Source organism: Diadema antillarum, unplaced genomic scaffold (genome assembly GCF_040938485.1).
Source record: "Diadema antillarum isolate AM-2024a unplaced genomic scaffold, OU_Dant_1.0 seq00001573_RagTag, whole genome shotgun sequence".
NCBI lineage: Eukaryota > Metazoa > Echinodermata > Echinoidea > Diadematoida > Diadematidae > Diadema > Diadema antillarum.
In genome coordinates, this window is record NW_027272293.1 from 197,048 (window position 1) to 215,342 (window position 18,295).

Sequence of the window (18,295 nt, forward strand, 5' to 3'; positions counted from 1 at the left end):
AGTGTGTCAGGGGATATGAACAATGGAAACATTACAAATCTCATAGCCCAGAGAACCTTTTGGAGGTCATAGTATCTGACAGCGCCTGTGTGCGTGGATCAGAACGGTAAATCCCTTCACGCTTGACTTGATTGATCATGAGCTTGCCTCATTCTATCAATTTATTTGCACGACCTCATGCCAGGTTTGTGTAATGAAGAACTCATGCACTTTAAATTACACTGTTGTTGTCATGACAACATTGTTGAAATGGAAGGGGAGCTCCCACCGATATGAGAGATCGTTTATGCAATCACAAAGCCATGCACCACATAACAGAACTTGTGGACCTCCTGTCTGTAGGTTAGGGGACAACATTGCCACTACTGTCGGAGAAGACAAATGATAAACAACAATGGATCTGAATGCTTAATTGCATGAAAACTACATGTTGTGATGTATTTTGTAAAAATATACTCCAGTCTTGGTTGAGAAATACTTCTAGTTTTTTGAAAGGTAATGATTATAGAGATTAATATTTCAAATGTTATGTGCAAAAAGACTATCAACAAGGTGTTGTTTTTTCCCTAAATATTTACTTTGTGACAAAAACAAATGTTCATGTAGAATTGAAGAGAGCCAGACAAATTGGACCATACATGGATTCATTCAACGTCACTAGGATGTGTATACATAATCATACCAATAATTTGAGCCATTAAAATGCTCTGTATATCATGTTATTCTCAATGCTATTTTATGAATGAACCACCTTTCCAGTTCTCAGTATCCTGGAGATCAAATCCATCTCTCAAGTATATGACCAAGCTCAGGAAAGTCAAAGCAGACGAGGCATTTCTTTCACAAGAATTGCTGTTGCAAATCCAGGTTGCACAAACAAAACATTACTGTAATAACGGAAATTTTCATGCATTTCGCGCAATCCGAAACCAGTGAGAAAATAAAAGCACGCAAATATTTTTGCTTGCCATATGTTCCAGTAGTTGATGTCTGGATTCAGCGGAATCAAAAACTCGCAAAACTCTTCTTACCCAGCCGAGCGCGAAAAATTAGTCGCCCGAAAATATCCACTTTTTCAGTAATCCCTTTTATGTCTCACATATCAGAATCATGGAGAATATACATCATGCTTATAAATATATTCTAGAGACTACATCCTTGCTTATGAGAGTTTACTTTCTCTTTGGGGAAGAAAAGTTAATCAAATCGTGCAGACAGTCTTTGTTTTGTTTTGTGTCTTGATCCTCACTTAAAAGTTAAGTGACAAAATTGTCTATTTAGCATCCATATTCTACCTCAAATGACTTGCTTCGAATTATATTATGCTCTCAAATAAGAATTCAGTTAGTGGAACATGCTGCCAACACACAGGTCATGCAAGTATGATTGATTGTCTGGAAGGGAGAATGTCTTTTTGCTTTGCAGCCAAAGCACAGTCTGAGTTATGAATACACACAAATTAGGGGAATCCCCTCTTTTCCCCCTTCTAACCACTTTTGGAACCCCATATGTTTTTTGTCCATCGTACAGTCTGTAGACTACAATATTTTTTTTACAAGACCATCAGGGTATATTAGTGGCACAGGATTGAAAATCTGTTCAGTGATACTTATTATGGATTTCAGATATATGGCATTTATTTGTGAAAATAAATACTTGAGTCAAAATGGGCCAGAGCTTTCTATCCTAGCAGAATCTTTGTCAGAGGCAAAATGACAACATAAAAAGTAAAAATACACTTACATGGACTGCAGATATATATAATCTTAACAACATAACATGCACCAACTCGGAGTGGGTAAGGGCAAAGAATGATGAAAACAAAAGGGGGTAAGTTGGGTGTCAAAAGTAGTGAGCCAATCAGGTATAGAAGGGGGATTCATTCAGTGCAATGATTAAAGAAAAACAATGATTCATGCAAAAACATAGTTTGTTTTCCAATCTGTTGATGTCAACTGGAAATAAAGTGATGCAGTGCACTGTTCAGAGAGGATGTTAATCAATGGAATAGCTCCCTGTTAAGCCTCTGTGTTGTTCCTGAACTTCTTTGATGATGCATAACCCATTCATCTTTATCCTTCACTGGCTGCCTACCCATGAGTTTTAAAAGGGATCATCACTGGCCCTGTATCACTTTTAGTCTGCGCACTCCATTACTTTAATCTTCCTGTCCATTCCTGATTGGCTCCTTGCTTATGACACTCAACCTACTCCATTTGTTTCCATTGTTATGTGTCCCTATAGCAACTTCCAGTTATCATGTTTTGTTGATATATGTTTGTAGTCCATATAAATGCATTTTAACTTTATTATGTTTGTCATTTTGCATTTGATGACGATTCTACTAGTATCTAAAGCTCAGGCCCCTTTTGACTCAAAATATTTAAGATCATGTAAATATATGAGGGCACATATAGACATATACAACTTATCAGTTTAGTTTCTTGAGAAGCCTTGGCTTCAGTATGAGATCAGCGATGATAAGAGGGCTAACGGGGAAGAAGAAAGACTTTCACAATGGAGGGAAGGCCTTGGAGGGTTTCTAGCTTGACTCTCCTGATATGAACCCCTGAATTTCAAGTGCACTTTATGTGTATTACATCTACGTTAGGTAGGAGAGCAAGCCCTTCTGCCAGCACCTGATATCATGTGTTTTAGGTCATTTTCATTCCAGCCTGACTCTTATTCATATTGGCACTTGGCAGTTTGTTCAAATACTATGGCTGTCTCCAGTTGGCCTGTTTGCTGCCTGTCAATAAGTGCTTCAATTGAAATGTTCTCCCACTCCCAGGTTGAGTGCCTGACATGTAACTCTACCATCAACCCTTTATGACTTGTTTGTGTACAAGAATAATGGAAAATAGAATGAAGGTGTTGAGAGGGTCAAATCAGACTCTGGGATTGAAGCAATTGTCATGGAGTGATGAAAGTGATGGTCATGGGATAGTGAGATGATGGTCATGGGATGATGAAGGTGATGGTCATGGGATGATGATGGTGATGGTCATGGGATGATGAAGGTGATGGCCATGGGATGATGGAGGTGATGGTCATGGGATGAGGGAAGCGATGGTCATGGGATGAGGGAGGCGATGGTCATGGGATGATGAAGGTGATGGTCATGGGATGATGAGGTGATGTCATGGGATGATGAGATGATGGTCATGGGATGAGGGAAGCGATGGTCATGGGATGAGGGAGGCGATGGTCATGGGATGAGGGAAGTGATGGTCATGGAATGATGAAGGTGATGGTCATGGGATGATGAAGGTGATGGTCATGGGATGAGGGAAGCGATGGTCATGGGATGATGAAGGTGATGGCCATGGGATGAAGGAGGTGATGGCCATGGGATGATGAGGTGATGGTCATGGGATGAGGGAAGCGATGGTCATGGGTTGAGGGAGGGGATGGTCATGGGATGAGGGAAGCGATGGTCATGGGATGAGGGAGGCGATGGTCATGGGATGAGGGAAGCGATGGTCATGGGATGAGGGAAGTGATGGTCATGGGATGATGAAGGTGATGGTCATGGGATGATGGAGGTGATGGTCATGGGATGATGAGGTGATGGCCATGGGATGAGGGAAACGATGGTCATGGGTTGAGGGAGGGGATGGTCATGGGATGAGGGAAGCGATGGTCATGGGATGATGAAGGTGATGGTCATGGGATGATGAGGTGATGTCATGGGATGATGAGATGATGGTCATGGGATGAGGGAAGCGATGGTCATGGGATGAGGGAGGCGATGGTCATGGGATGAGGGAAGTGATGGTCATGGGGTGATGAAGGTGATGGTCATGGGATGATGGAGGTGATGGTCATGGGATGACGGCGGCGATGGTCATGGGATGAGGGAAGCGATGGTCATGGGATGATGAAAGTGATTTTCATGGGATGATGAAGGTGATGGCCATGGGATGATTGAGGCGATGGTCATGGGATGAGGGAAGTGATGGTCTTGGGATGATGAAGGTGATAGTCATGGGATGATGAAGGTGATGGTCATGGGATGATGAGGTGATGGTCATGGGATGAGGGAGGCAATGGTTGTGGGATGATGAAGGTGATGGTCATGGGATGATGAAGGTGATGGTCATGGGCTAATGTGATGATGCCCATGGGATGATGGAGGTGATGATCATGGGCTAATGTGATGATGGTCATGGAATTATGTAGTTGATGGTCATGGAATGATGTAGTTGATGGTCATGGGATGATGAAGGTGATGATCATAGGATGTTCAGTATAAAGGACTGAAAAAACACATTCCCTGAAGGAAGAAAAACAAGTTTGCATGTAACTGAGACACAATGTCAGTGTAGCATAGGTAACATGTTCTTGGGCAAGGTTTGATGTATTAAAAAAAAGATTAAGCAAAAAATTGATTATTTTGTCACTTGAATATCCTTGTCTTGAGCTCCCCTGAAGTGTTGACATTTTAAGAATATCGTTCATGTGCTACTGTTGGGGATAAGTTCAGCCTTTTAGGAAATATGTAACCCTCCTGTAAAAGAAGACATATTTAAGAATGTGTTTTTTAATTGTTATCAGAGCAAGTAATATAGAAATCAAAAGAATGTGCCTGTGAGATTACATCTCAATGTTTTACAGTTGATGTAAAAACCAGGATAGTATACAAATGTACATTGTTATTACTTCAGAATGCAAAATATGCAAGGAAATTATAAATTGAAGTCTACGTAACATAATCTGAAGTGCCTGTCAACCCATACTGAATGAAAGTATGATAACTTATTTTAGGTAGAATTAGTTGCAGAATAAAAGGAAGAAGTCAGGAAAGAAGGCTAAATCTGATTTTTACAATAGTTTATGTTTCCAATGTCATGTCACACTTTTTGACCCGACACCATTCAGTTACCCATAAATTATTCCCCAGTCTCCCAAAGAAGAATATGACCATTCTGTAAATATTTAGCAAACATTCTTTATCACAAATTATTTTCCTGATAATTCAACATTGCATTCAATCAGTAACAAATTCCCACAGTATATACCCTTAATACTGGTGCAAACCAGGTGTATGCGTGCAGGTCAGCCAGGGGTCGCACTTAACTTTTTTTGTAACTGAGTGGATGAGAGGACAGTGATCTCATTGAGCTGTCTAACATAAGAGCCATTCACATTTTTGTTGAAATACCCACTGTGTTATTCCTTACAGTATTTCATAATATGAACACAGATACTTGAAATAAAGTGGTATATGGGGTTGCATTTCAAAGTTCATGCGAGTTATGCATGCGTCAATTGAGTGTGAATTCTGTCATGAAATACCACTCTTTGTACTGCAATGTATACGTCATGTCACCTTGACATACTGCATGTTTTATCCCAGTTGAAGATAGATAACTATGGGTATGTGCTGTGCTTGTAGCTCAGAGAGGTGTACAGAATGGTACCAACTGAAATACCATAGTATCTGTTACTGTGGTATTTTGCCAATAAGAACAGTGACAACGAATGACTGCAGTATCTATATAGTACCATGGTAATTCCAGTGAGAATGCACCTATTATTTATACCAGGGTACATCAGTCCATGACAGCGGTGCATCAAATTCTTCCAGCCTCCTTGTTCATCATCAGGTGATACGCTGTTAGCGTATCACCTATTGTGTCTGTACAGAATTTTCCTCTTTTTTGTATTCTTCTTTCTTTCTGATGGATTTTGTGAACACAATATCTCAACAGTGACATGATTAATTAACATGAAATTCTTGATTCATCTTACATGTATCACATTCCACACGCTTTGCTCATGGAGATGTATAGCTGCATGATTAAAGATGTTGCCTCTGGTGCCAGAGACATAAATTTGGACTAGTGCAGGTTCGAACCTCACAGGACGCAGAACAAAAGTGCTTTTTCTTGTAGTTTCTTTTTGTTTTGTTTTTTGTTTTGTTTTTTTTTTTTGCAATTTAGGTAATTCTGCTTTCATCGAGGTAGAAATCACATTGTCATGTAATTGCACCCACACGCACACACACATGCAATTTCCCTTTCTTTTGTATTGAAGGCTGCATTGTTTCGACTGCTGCAAAATTTTGTAGGCTTTTAGAACTCTCCCAACTGATCATATTATATATAATAGTGGCAAGATTAGGCATAGTCATCTTTGCTATGCAAATATGGTTCAAAGTTCATATTTAAAAAGGCTAATGTTAAAGTCAAGATAACCCTTAAAACACTTATTTTCAAGTCTTTAATTCGTTCGTGTCAAAGACCTCTTGGTAAATACACAGTAAGACAGCCTGTAAAATCGACTTACTCGCACACGCATACACGTGCACGGAATTTCCCTTTGGTCTGCATTACAGAAACAATTTTGTGTGAATTATGTAAGTACATAGAACTTGACTACACAAATGTATCTCGATATAACTTCAAGTCACTATATCACATTCTTTTCATTGTCGATCACGGATGACCAATATCTGATGACCCCCCCCCCCCCCTCCAGTGTATCACCTAACTTGTCTTCATGTGGCGAGTTTCATATCTGTGTGGTGTGTTACTAGAATTGCATAATGATATCAGTTACCCCCTGCTTGTTCACATTGTGGGCAAATATCTATGGTCTGGTGCCATATTCGGCCTCATGGAATATGGCACCAGACCGTAGATATGTCCCGTATTTCGTAAGAACAAGCAGGGGGTAACGATTTATCTTTTTAAGTGTAGATCTACATGAATTCTGTAGTGTAATTTCATTGGTAAAGTTACACAGGCTTATCTTCTTCTTGCTGATTTCCTCTCGTGAATGATGTTGAAATCGCCGGCTGTCAGCCATGTTGACTTACGTCTCGTGAGCTGATTATGCGCGCATACATACACGCGCAGCTAGCTGTGTAATATGACGTCATATCACGGAATACGGGAAATATTCAGTGGCGGACTTAGCGCATGCGCACAATATGACCTTATTCACGGAATACAGGAAATATTCAGTGGTTGGTCTGAGTAACACAGGTAATACGAGATTTTATGAATTACGTGATTGACCAATGAGACTACAGAATTCATGATCACTAAAAGATAATACAGTCAGTCATCACGCCGTATGCAAATTCGGCATAATGAGGTTCCATGTGCCAGTGTTTACTCGATGCGCATGACCGTCTCGCGAATTTGAGGTTTCACGGGATTTTGCAAGACTCTGTACAAGCTCCAGTACAATTACCATGCAGTTAGCGCTAGTGTATACGATTTCGACATGGTGGGGTGAGTCCAATTACCCGTTTCGTACTCTTCATTTTGATATAAAATTTGTCCATACTTAAAAATATTTTCAATGTTTAATCTCTCGTTAAATTTACCTTATATTTTGCGCGTAGTTTTGATGTATTCGAAACATAAACCTCTATTTTGCTGGATCCTGGCTGGTATAAAACTTTTCATACTCTAATTCTTTTTTAATTCGGCAGAGAAAGCATGTACCGATACTTGTTTTAAAAATCGAAAAGATGCAGTATCTGTAAGTTACTTAAAAATTCGTTAAAAAACTGACTAAAAAGAGACTTGCAGTGGAAGTTGCGATCGCCGAAGTCAAGATTTTTCCTACATATGGCGCGAAGCTTGGCGTGTCCTTGAAAGTATTTTCTCACGACGTCATTGTGTACCTCTTTTACATTCCATGTATTCCTGTGTACTTCTGTGGTGGTATTGTCCACAAATAAAAACTTTTTTTTTTGTAAACTCTGCCTCACAAGTTTATTATCATATATAGGTTTCTTCCTCTTTAGCCTGATTGTGTAGTCAAATATATTCACTAATGTTTGTTGCTGTGTGAGGGGAGTGTTTGTTCACGTTCCTTCTCCCTTTCTCTCTCTCTCTGAGATGTGTGTGTGTGTGTGTGTGTGTTTGTTTTTGTTTTTGTTTTGTTTTGTTTGGTTTTTTTTTTTTGGGGGGGGGGGTTGTTTGCATTCATAATATAGAGCTGCCAACATTGAAATGCAATTATCAGGGAGATTCAATGACATGCTTCTGATTCTATGCTGGTTCATAATTGTTCATTTCCAGAGAGTCTTCTGTGGAATCGGGAGTCCCCCCCCCCCCCCCCCCCCAAAAAAAAAGAAGGGGAAATTAACATTTTAGATAATCACCCTGAAAAGAAAACGAAACTGCTTGCTTCATGAATCCAGGCCTTCGGGCCCTAGAATAATAATAGTAATAATAATAATAATAATAATAATAATGATAATAATAATAATAATAATAATAATAATAATAATAATAATAATAATAATAATAATGATAATGATAATAATAATAATGATAATAATAATGATAATAATAATAATAATAATAATAATAATAATAATAATAATGATAATGATATAATATCAGTAATAATAATAATAACAATAATAATAATAATAATAATAATAATAATAATAATAATAATGATAATAATATAATATTGATAATAATAAAAACATGTGGCATGATTAATGGTTCATCAGATTATTTAAGATTTACATTCATGCAAATCACCAGTAGTCCCCAGCTGCAGCTTCCAAGTTCCAGTTAAGAAATAATAACAATTAAAATAAAAAAATAAATGAATAAATCATAATCTAGCAGACATATCATCAAAACCAGATATATAATTTGAAGGAGTGAGAATGTCCAAGGAAAAAAACAGACACAAGGTTATTTTATTTATCAAACTGTAACTTGCAAGACAACTTGATGTGAAACTAAACATGAAAAGAAAATCACAATGGAACATTTCAGAAAAGAAAAGGCATGAGAAACATCGTAACACAAATATTAGTATACGGGACTAAACCCAAGTGGTTTTTTTTTTACAACGTGTGAAATTGCTGATGTGCTCGTATCTGCAAGTAGTCAAACAAATGACAAATCCATATAAACACAAAGTGGCGATAACGAATCCTTAAATAATTATCTACGAAATTTTGACAGAATATGACAGAATAAACCTATTACATGTTTAAGCTGAGTTTCAGTCTTCGAGACCCAACACAGGAAGTAAAAAAACCACAGTAGCAGACGATGTGATGACGTTATGCGACCGTCGCTTCTGAACAATCACGATCCAGCATTGTACGAAGGTGCTAATGGACGATTTCAAACAAAGAGCGATGTGACATACTATTGTAATTTGCTGGATCCCATGAGGTATAAAAGATAGAGTGACTTGATTTTTCCATATTTTGAAAATAAGATAATCAAGTATCGTACTTATTTAGTTTGAAAGAGATGCAAGGTGGTTAAGAACATATTTGACCCACTTCTTTCGGGTTTAGATTTTATATTTTCAATGTGTGAAATCACTTGTATTTTTACCCTAATTCCCTTTCCAGTATTATCAAGTCATTGTCATTAAATTAGACCTTGAGCTTTCTTCTTTCATTTAATGTAAAAATGAGCTGTAAATATTATGCTGGGACTGCACAATGATAGTTTAAAAAGAACACTGCACAGCTAATTATGTATTCATGACCGCTCCGAGCGTGCATACGTCCTCCGCGCTCTGTGCGAGATTCGCACGCCGTGACGACTGATTGAATATTCATTCTACATAAAAGAGTACAACCTTTGCTAATGATCAAATGTATTGTACAGTCATGCAAGTCCAAGTGATTTCATTTTAAAAAGATGTCAGCAAGAAGCAGAAAATTCCTCTTTGAGCTTGCTTCTCAAATTGTGTGGATCTGCAGACACTAAAGCATAGTTTAGATGTCACTCAGTGAAAAAAAAAAATATCCTGAGATGGCAACTGATATCCGACCCATGATGCAGTGAATGAGACAGCCAGACTGTGTGTGCTGCCATGATGATAAATTTGTCGTGGGTCTATAGATGAAGGGGGAGGGAGTAACCACTTTGATATTTGGGAACTCGTTTGAGAAGGAGTGTGAGTGATCAATCGTCATCCTTGTATCAACTCCAAGAGTTTTCACTGAAGGATAAACATGTGATGCATAAGCAGCATGTTGGCTGCTGTCTGCCAGAAAGGGTACATGTTGTTCTAGTCATTCAGCCTGGTGAGCTTAGATGGGTCACCTTAGTTTATGCTGGGGATTTGTAACCTTCACAGCTAAAAAAAAGCTATGAACAGGAAGCTATCCTTTCAAAGTTGAAAATGTTCTGAATCTGGGCCCTGTTTTATGAAGAGTTAGAATTGATTATAAAGTTGATTTCAACTGTAAATCTATGGCAGACTGTGTGGTAAGGACATTTAAAATCAATTTTATCTTTTAATAAAACGGGGCTCAGATGTATCGTAATCTTTACTTTTAATTGTTATTAACACCAGGCAGAAATGTTGCATTTTTTCCTGAATTTACAACAAGAAATGACTTCTATCTCAAGCACATTAGTTTGTTTTGTTTTTGTTTTGTTTTGTTTTTGTCTGTTTGTCTGCTGAAATTCATGAAATATTCTATGCTGTTGTGTTCAAGAATCTTCAGAAAATTAGATTACTAAATTATATTTGATCACTACATTTGACATGAATAAATTGATGAAGGCAGTGAATACATGTGAACACGACATGAAATGGCAGAACATAGCTTGATGTACAGGGTGTGAGGGCATATACGTAAAAGTACAAATGGTATTCAGAACTAGTGAGTACAGAAAATGAACCAGTATTGACATTTACTTGCATGCATACATTGTATTACTCAAAACAAAGTATAGTATTGTTTGTAATACATAGAAGGAAAAGAAAGAAACAATCACAGAAAAATTACCTTTTAAGTAATCAATAGAAAAGAAAACATGGCTTTAATGTGATCTTGTTTAGTAAAGAGTTGAAGAACATGACCACCAAGATTCTTGCATGAAATAGGGAAGGAAATACTGTTCAATGTCACACCAATAGAGGAAAAAGAGTGTTTTAAAAAAGGAAATATGCATTGCACTTGTCTGTTATCCCTCCTCAATGGACAGGAACATATCACATTTGAGTCCTCCAGTTCCACAGCAAAGTTATTGCTTCTATTTATGGAACAACAAACAAAATGATAGTAGAATGCATTGATAACCTAGATTACATTCTAACAAATTTTGTGCCAGCTTTTGCAGATCACACTTCATCCATCTCTCCGAGGTATCTTCTACCCATAATGCTATGAGAGAAGAATTTACCACCTTTCAATGTAGCATGTTTGATACCTCTGATGTCCCATGGTGAAATTAGGTGGGATTGGCCTCAGGATAGGAATCATGGAAGTGTGTGGCTTGATGGTTGGTTTTTAATCAGCATGACTCATCATTTCCTTGTCTAGAGTGTTTACAACAAGAGCTGCGTTCACACACACCAAAAATTAATGCTTTCTGAAGCTTGAGTTTTCCAGTTTGATGCAAAAACTGTTCATTTGTGTGTGTGGAGAAAAAATAGATAGATATTAGTTATTACAGTCTGCATCGTGATGTAAAAATCAGTCCCACTTGATTCTTTTTTTTAAAGAATCTCAATAATTTGACCTGTACAGTGTGTGTGTGAATGGCACATGGAGACTATATCATCTTTTTTTAAATCCCATAATGCAACTCGCCGCAGTAGGTATGTACACTCGGTTGCCCAGGATCACGTTTCAGTAATTTCTGATTTTTTTTGTTTTGATAAAACATATTGATAATTTTTCCTACACAGCAATTGTGAATGGTGGCAAATGTTTTTGTATCACAATACAAAAACCAATAACCACAGTGTGTGATTGCGACTATTATTTCTGTTTTAGCACCACCCCATGGTACCAAAGACATGGACATTCTGTGAGTCTTATGTCTGTCAGTCAGTGTACCAACCTCTTGCAGTCATGTGATAATTGGAGAATTACATGGGATATCTTGTAGAAACTTGGTGCATATACCATTGATTAGGTAGCACACAAGGACAGACTTGTATAATTCATACTTTGCAAAGTCTTGTGTCAAAAATTGATATTATGTTGATTGAACAAAGATTTATGAGTCTCTCATTAACTTCTAAGCAATTGTTGTGCAAAGACAGCTACATTGGAACAGTTTGTGGAATTTATTGTGCAGGGGGATCTGTTAGTCAAATTTCAAGATCAAGGATGCCTCTCTGTATAATAATTATGATGAACCGTATTTGTATAGTGCATATCACAAAAAATAGATTAATGTCTCTATGCACATTGAAGGAAGGAACTAATAGAAATTGGGAAAATAGACATGAGAGAGAGAGAGAGGAGGCAAAACAAGATGAAAAGTCACAGAGCTGTGACAAACATTGTACAGTGTTAAGCCTAGTCCAAGGACACATTAAAGAAATGTGTTTTCAACAAACGCTTAAAATCATCTACTGTGTCGGTTTGCTTGAGATACGTGGGTAATGCGTTCCATAACTCTGCTGCTGCCAGTTGAAAAGATCTTGCACCGTAAAACTGTGTTGATATTGTGGGGGTGTACAGCAGAAGTTTGGACTGAGAGCGAAGATTTCTTGCTGGACGATATTTTGTTATCAGCTGGTGTAGATAAATAGGGCCTAAGACATTTGAAAATACTGGATTAGATGAAGTAAAAGCATTATTAAAGTATTTTTGTGACAGGATATCACCTCTTTTAAATTTGTGGCTGATTGTGTCAAAAGTCAAAGATCAGAGGATATGTTGGAGTATGTCAGAAATCTTATTGAATAACTGAAGAAAATGGAGTATATTCTATCAGTCAAGTCAAGCTGATGCTTCATAGGGACATGCACAAGCATACAAGCATATATCACAAACAGCCTTGATTTAACTCAGGGGAACTTGTATGGATTCTTCATTCTATTGTATGTTTTCCCCATTCAATATCAGTCCACAGCAAAGCTTGTACTAAAATTAGGGTACAAATGAACTTAATATTGGGCTTCTCTGAGTTATTTAGAAACACAGAGGTTGCTGGCATTGATTGTCTGCCAAATTGTTGGTTGAAACCAGTCACCTACAATTTGTAGCAGCCCTGCCATTTTCTGAGAAATTGCATCAATTTTTGTTTTTAATGGAAACAAGCTTTGCAGATTTGTGTTATGAAAGAGATTCAATCTTGACTCAGTGATTGCCCATGTGTTATCCTATAGATAACAAAAAATGTTTAGAAATCACTGGAATGAAATCAGAATTTTGTATGCATTATAAAAACAAGCAGTAAAGATCACCCACTCATCTGACATACACTCTTAAAAATGCTTGGTCAGATTTTGCACGGTAAAAGTGATTTGACCAATTTCCATGGTTCTTTTGTTCATTAAGACTTCATTCATTTCATAATCAACAAGCAAAAAGTGAGGTCCATGCAACTACGCAAAATATGGTCAGAAATTTAGAATTGAACGATATGGTCTCAATACATATGATTTTATGGTCATTTTTTAAAAGAACAAATTAGAGGATGACATTACATCGTTTTATTCAGAAATCAAGTAGAAAAATGCCTGTCACAACGACTGTTGTTGGAACTACAGTTTTGTTTCTACACAGAATATATGCCTATATGCAGTTCCTGCGCAAGTTTTTTATGAAAGTACAATGCAGCACACAGTGATGTATGCACAAGTATGCAGCACTGGCTTGGGTACCGTTACATTGTTACGGTATGGTACAAGAGATTTTGTATGCATATATGCATGCATATTAAAATGTTTACATGACAATATGCATGCATATTAGAATGTATATGTGACAATATGTATGCATATTTATATAATTAGATGCATGTTCACATGTTATCTTCAATGTCATAGAGTCCTTACATATTAAAGGGTTGAAGATCATATTCAGATGTTCAATTTGACTGAATCCATACAGGGCTTTATAATGTCTCTTTAGGAAAGTAATCATCAGTATTGTTCTCCTCATTTTTTTTTCTGTTATCTATTTGCAAAATTGCATGTAATCCTTGATTTTGAAGCATTAATTCTAGCCTTTCAGTGACTACACACAGGGTGGAGCTCAGCAGTTACAATCAGTTCAAAGTCATCCATATTAAGATTGTGAAGATTGAGTATCAAATCAGTTTAAAATGACAAAACAAGCAACTCACTCCCATTGCCCCTCTACATTTTATCATGACACATAGAGCTTGCTATTAAAAACAAACAAACAAACAAACAAACAAACAAACAAACAAACAAACTAACTAACAAACTGAGCTGTATGGTTATAGATGCTACTACAGTCTTTGATATCATAAAAACATAAAGCTATAAGTAAATAGTTTGAAAATTATATACCAATATATGCTTCCAAAGAATCTGTGGGTAACCAGATTTACCATATCTCATATTTCTTGAAGTTAGTGGTATTAGAATAAGATATTTAATAAACATTTTATCATCATGGTATTTTTTTCTCAAAACTTTTAATGTTGGAATGTTGTTTCATGTAGTCAATGCCATACAGCTTAGTCAACACGGTAGGGTAATTTCTGAAATTAAGTCACCAGAGTGTCTGCCAGTGTCTCTATTGAAAAAATTGGATGAGGGCTTGTATGGTGAAATCTGATGTAGGCTTGTATGGTGAAATCTGATGTATTGAGGCAAATTTGAAATAAACTTTGACAAACTGGTAGGGTTGAAAACTATCTATTGTGCAAATGTAAAATAATGTTCAATAAAAATCATACATCATGCAAAAGTTTTGACTCCAGCCATTGCAAACTTGGTGAAGTTTAAGACAACCATCCAAAAAGGCATGGCAGGGCTAAGTCCAACTGCATTGAGATAGAATTGCACCAGGGTTGATATACCGGTATGCATTTTGCTTGAGTGCATACATTCTGGAACTGCAGGACAAAGCATGCTTCATTGGTCATAGTAAATGAACAATACAAAAATCCACAGAGCTCATTGCATGACTCTGCACCATAGTAAAAACAGTGAATGCCACATGAAGGCAAGTAATCGAATCAGAAATCTATGGGTGTTATGGACTATGTTCTGCATAAACCGTATTTACCATGCATGCTTACTATTTTATCAACCTCACTACTGGGATCATGCTAAATAATTTGAAATTGTAGCTATATTGACACAAAAGGATACTTCCTGTGGACTCATGTGGCCTGTAGGATTGATGATCTGTCAAAGTTGTCTCTTGGTGTAATAGCCATGGCTATCTTGGCCCTTTATTACCACACAGCACCTTATAGCAGTAGTGATAGTGTCAAAACCATCAATAGTGTAGAAGGGGGGCTCAGCTGTGGCAGTGTTAAATGAGAAATTAGTTTACTTTATTCTGCTGTTTTTGCTAAACATAGAGGACTGAATATTCTATTCCATCACTTTTATGGACTGATACCGTTTTATTAAGATGAATATGATGACCAAGCTGTCCTTTGATCAATAATAGACATTGTTTGAAAAAATATAGGTGATTATGACATATAATTATGTTAATGTGATATTCAAGGCGACAACACTATTGTGTCCTTCGGCATGTCATAAGAGACAGCAGCGAAGGGGTGGTGAATGAGAGGGCATGGTATATTGAGACATAAGCCTGAACTATGCATATTCAATTTGGGTTACTTTTAGTAAGTAGTGGTAATTTTGGTTCTTTGTGGTAATCTCATAGGCCAGCAATTACAAGCGTCACAACCTTACATCAGTCGTACACATCCCTCTTACCCCCGTGTGATTATTGCCAACTTACTTATAGGAAATGGATGCAGTCTATATTGTGCCAATATGAGTTTACAATATCTCAGAGGTAACAGGATATTTGAACAACTTGATCCTCAACTGTAGCTTCTTTGTTATATAATCCACAATTATTTTAAAGTAATGGAAATGTATTTATCTATGGTGTTCTGTCATTATGGCAAAAGCAGCATATTGCACTTTGGGTTATAGAATGGGGTGTAAGTTTGCATTGCTAAGGTAAAAAAAAACCCTGAAAAGATGTTGGTGATGAGGTCAAGAGTTACTGGCTGAAGCTGTAAGGTCAAAAGTTCTGATTTTGAGCAATTATTTAAAAGCATTTTAAAACTTTGTGAAAGCATTCATCGTAATGCAGAGTTTGACTTCTTTTTTAAGATTTATCTTTTGAAGTTTAAAGATCATGATGAAAATCTGAAATCTCAATTTTTGTTGTACAGGCAATTCTAAACATTTCACAAGTTTTATTTCTTCTTCTGGAATGCCAATGTGTGTAGACTGTTGTGGTATATTTTTGAAGTTCAGTCAATTGATTCAAGTTTACTCAACATTCTGAATAAATGAATGATTTTTCTTGCAGCCCTGAAAACATCTGTCAGAGCAGTGTTATTATGCTTTACATTTTATTCCCAACCATGCCCCCTTTTATTTCACCCCAACTGGTACAGGAAGTTTTCCTGGTGGTATTCTTCAGCTGTGAGTACGTGGTGCGCCTCTGGTCAGCAGGCTGCAGGCAGCAGTACCAGGGCCTAAGGGGTCGGCTCAGATTTGCAAGAAAACCCATTCTCATCATAGGTAAGGATTTGTCAATTAAGCTTTCTTGCCTCCTTTTAGATATAGCAAGACTTCACAGATAGCAGTCCACGCAAGCCCCAGAGAACAGTCCACGCAAGCCCCAGAGAACAGTCCACGCAAGCGCCAGAGAACAGTCCACACAAGCCCCTAGTATTTTGGACAAATTATTACAAATGTCAGAGTAGCTACCTCCTGTTTTTTATCGCTTAAAGAGACAGTGATTTTTATGATACTTGAATAAGGCAAAGATTGCAAGAAAAATTGGAATGCAATCACAGCATGGTAAGGTCTGCTGTTGTGTTGACTTTCTCTTTACATTAATAATTTCCTTTCCATTTCATGACACTGAATAGATGAGACAATATCCAGTAGGACAATGGATATGCACTGCTAGAAGCACAAAGCATGGATGAACTACTGTGTTTTTTTTTTTAATCCAAGCATAGCATTGTGTCTTAGCAACCCTTTTCTCATCTGTGGTCAGAGCAGAAAACAAAGAATCAGATTAATCCATAATATTACATGTAAAATGCCTAATACAGGAAGTGTTAAGCAATATTTTTTCCTCATAGAGTATTTATTCCATTAAAATAATTCAACATACAAACTAGTCAAATACCATAATCATATGATAGTATAGCTGCATCATATATTATAGATTTTATTTCACAGCTTACAATTTTTTATTTCTTTATACTGTTCTGAGTAAGTTGACATAACATATACACTTTCTATATTGTGAATTGCACAAAAATCAGGATTACATTAGGAGAATCATATCTTCATTTCAAGATCATAACCAACAAATAACATTTTCTCATCAATCTTAATGTTTTCATTGAATTGGTTAATATTGAGATGAGTTCACCTGTGGGCATTGCAACAAAACATCAATGACTGTTTCAACATACATATGATGGTTACTAACCATATCTGGTGCAATCTTCATATGTATACATATATATTATACATTCATACATATACATACATAAGTTATTATCTGAATAACTGTCAAACCACTTAAGAGGCGTACCCCGTATACCATACTGACTAAGCTTATGCAATAAAATATTATGATCAATAGAGTCAATAAATATGTGATATAAACCTAAAATGGTTCTATGCCAATGTCAATTAAATCACCAGTTTTTATTTGAATCAATCTATCATCTTGTATTATTTGAATGTCACAATTTCCAACTGATTCCCATTCAATTTATTAAACCAGAACCTTTTTAAAGCTGCTTTCAGTTTCTACTTATTGAATGTACAGCAGAAAGAATTTGAATTCTTATCATTTATCTTCTCAGAACTTTTCCATGATCCATGTTCAATTAACTGGTTTATTTTTACTATACCTTTCCCATACCGTTTTTGACATGCAATCTATTTTGATATTTCATAATCGAATTATTCCTAATGTCATTTTCAAATTTAGCTACTTGAAATATATCAGGATAATATAATTCAGCCCATGAAGTGAACAGTTTAAAGCAAGACAGTCTGTGACGAGATCCAATTGGCTTTTCCTCATGTTGTGTCACTCTGTGAAGACAAACAGTTGGCTTGTTGCAAAGTGGTGCGAAATAAAGTGTGCGAGGAAGTAAAAATGGCATTATGTTTTGTATTTGTTATTTCATTTGCAGAGATGATGAGGTTTGCTATTTTTCAGTAATGGTGAGGTTTGTGAGTCACTGATAGTAGTAACTGGGTTACTTCCCATTCACTTAAACTTGTACCTAGCCTGTGCTTTGTCCACATAATCATATTATCTTCACTTGATTGAATAGTACAACTAGGGCACATTCATTGAACTGCAAGAGGAAAAGGCAATTGT

The 18,295-nt window shown here is 36.7% G+C and overlaps 1 protein-coding gene across 1 annotated transcript in view; it reads left to right on the plus strand.

Moving 5' to 3' along the window:
* The window catches only part of LOC139710839 (potassium voltage-gated channel subfamily KQT member 1-like), a 160,907-nt gene that overhangs the window by 72,735 nt on the left and 69,877 nt on the right, over positions 1 to 18,295 (plus strand). Inside the window, exon 3 of the mRNA XM_071622759.1 lies at positions 16,332 to 16,458. Within this exon, the coding sequence (XP_071478860.1) occupies positions 16,332 to 16,458 (127 nt within the window). The remainder of the gene's footprint in view (positions 1 to 16,331; positions 16,459 to 18,295) is intronic.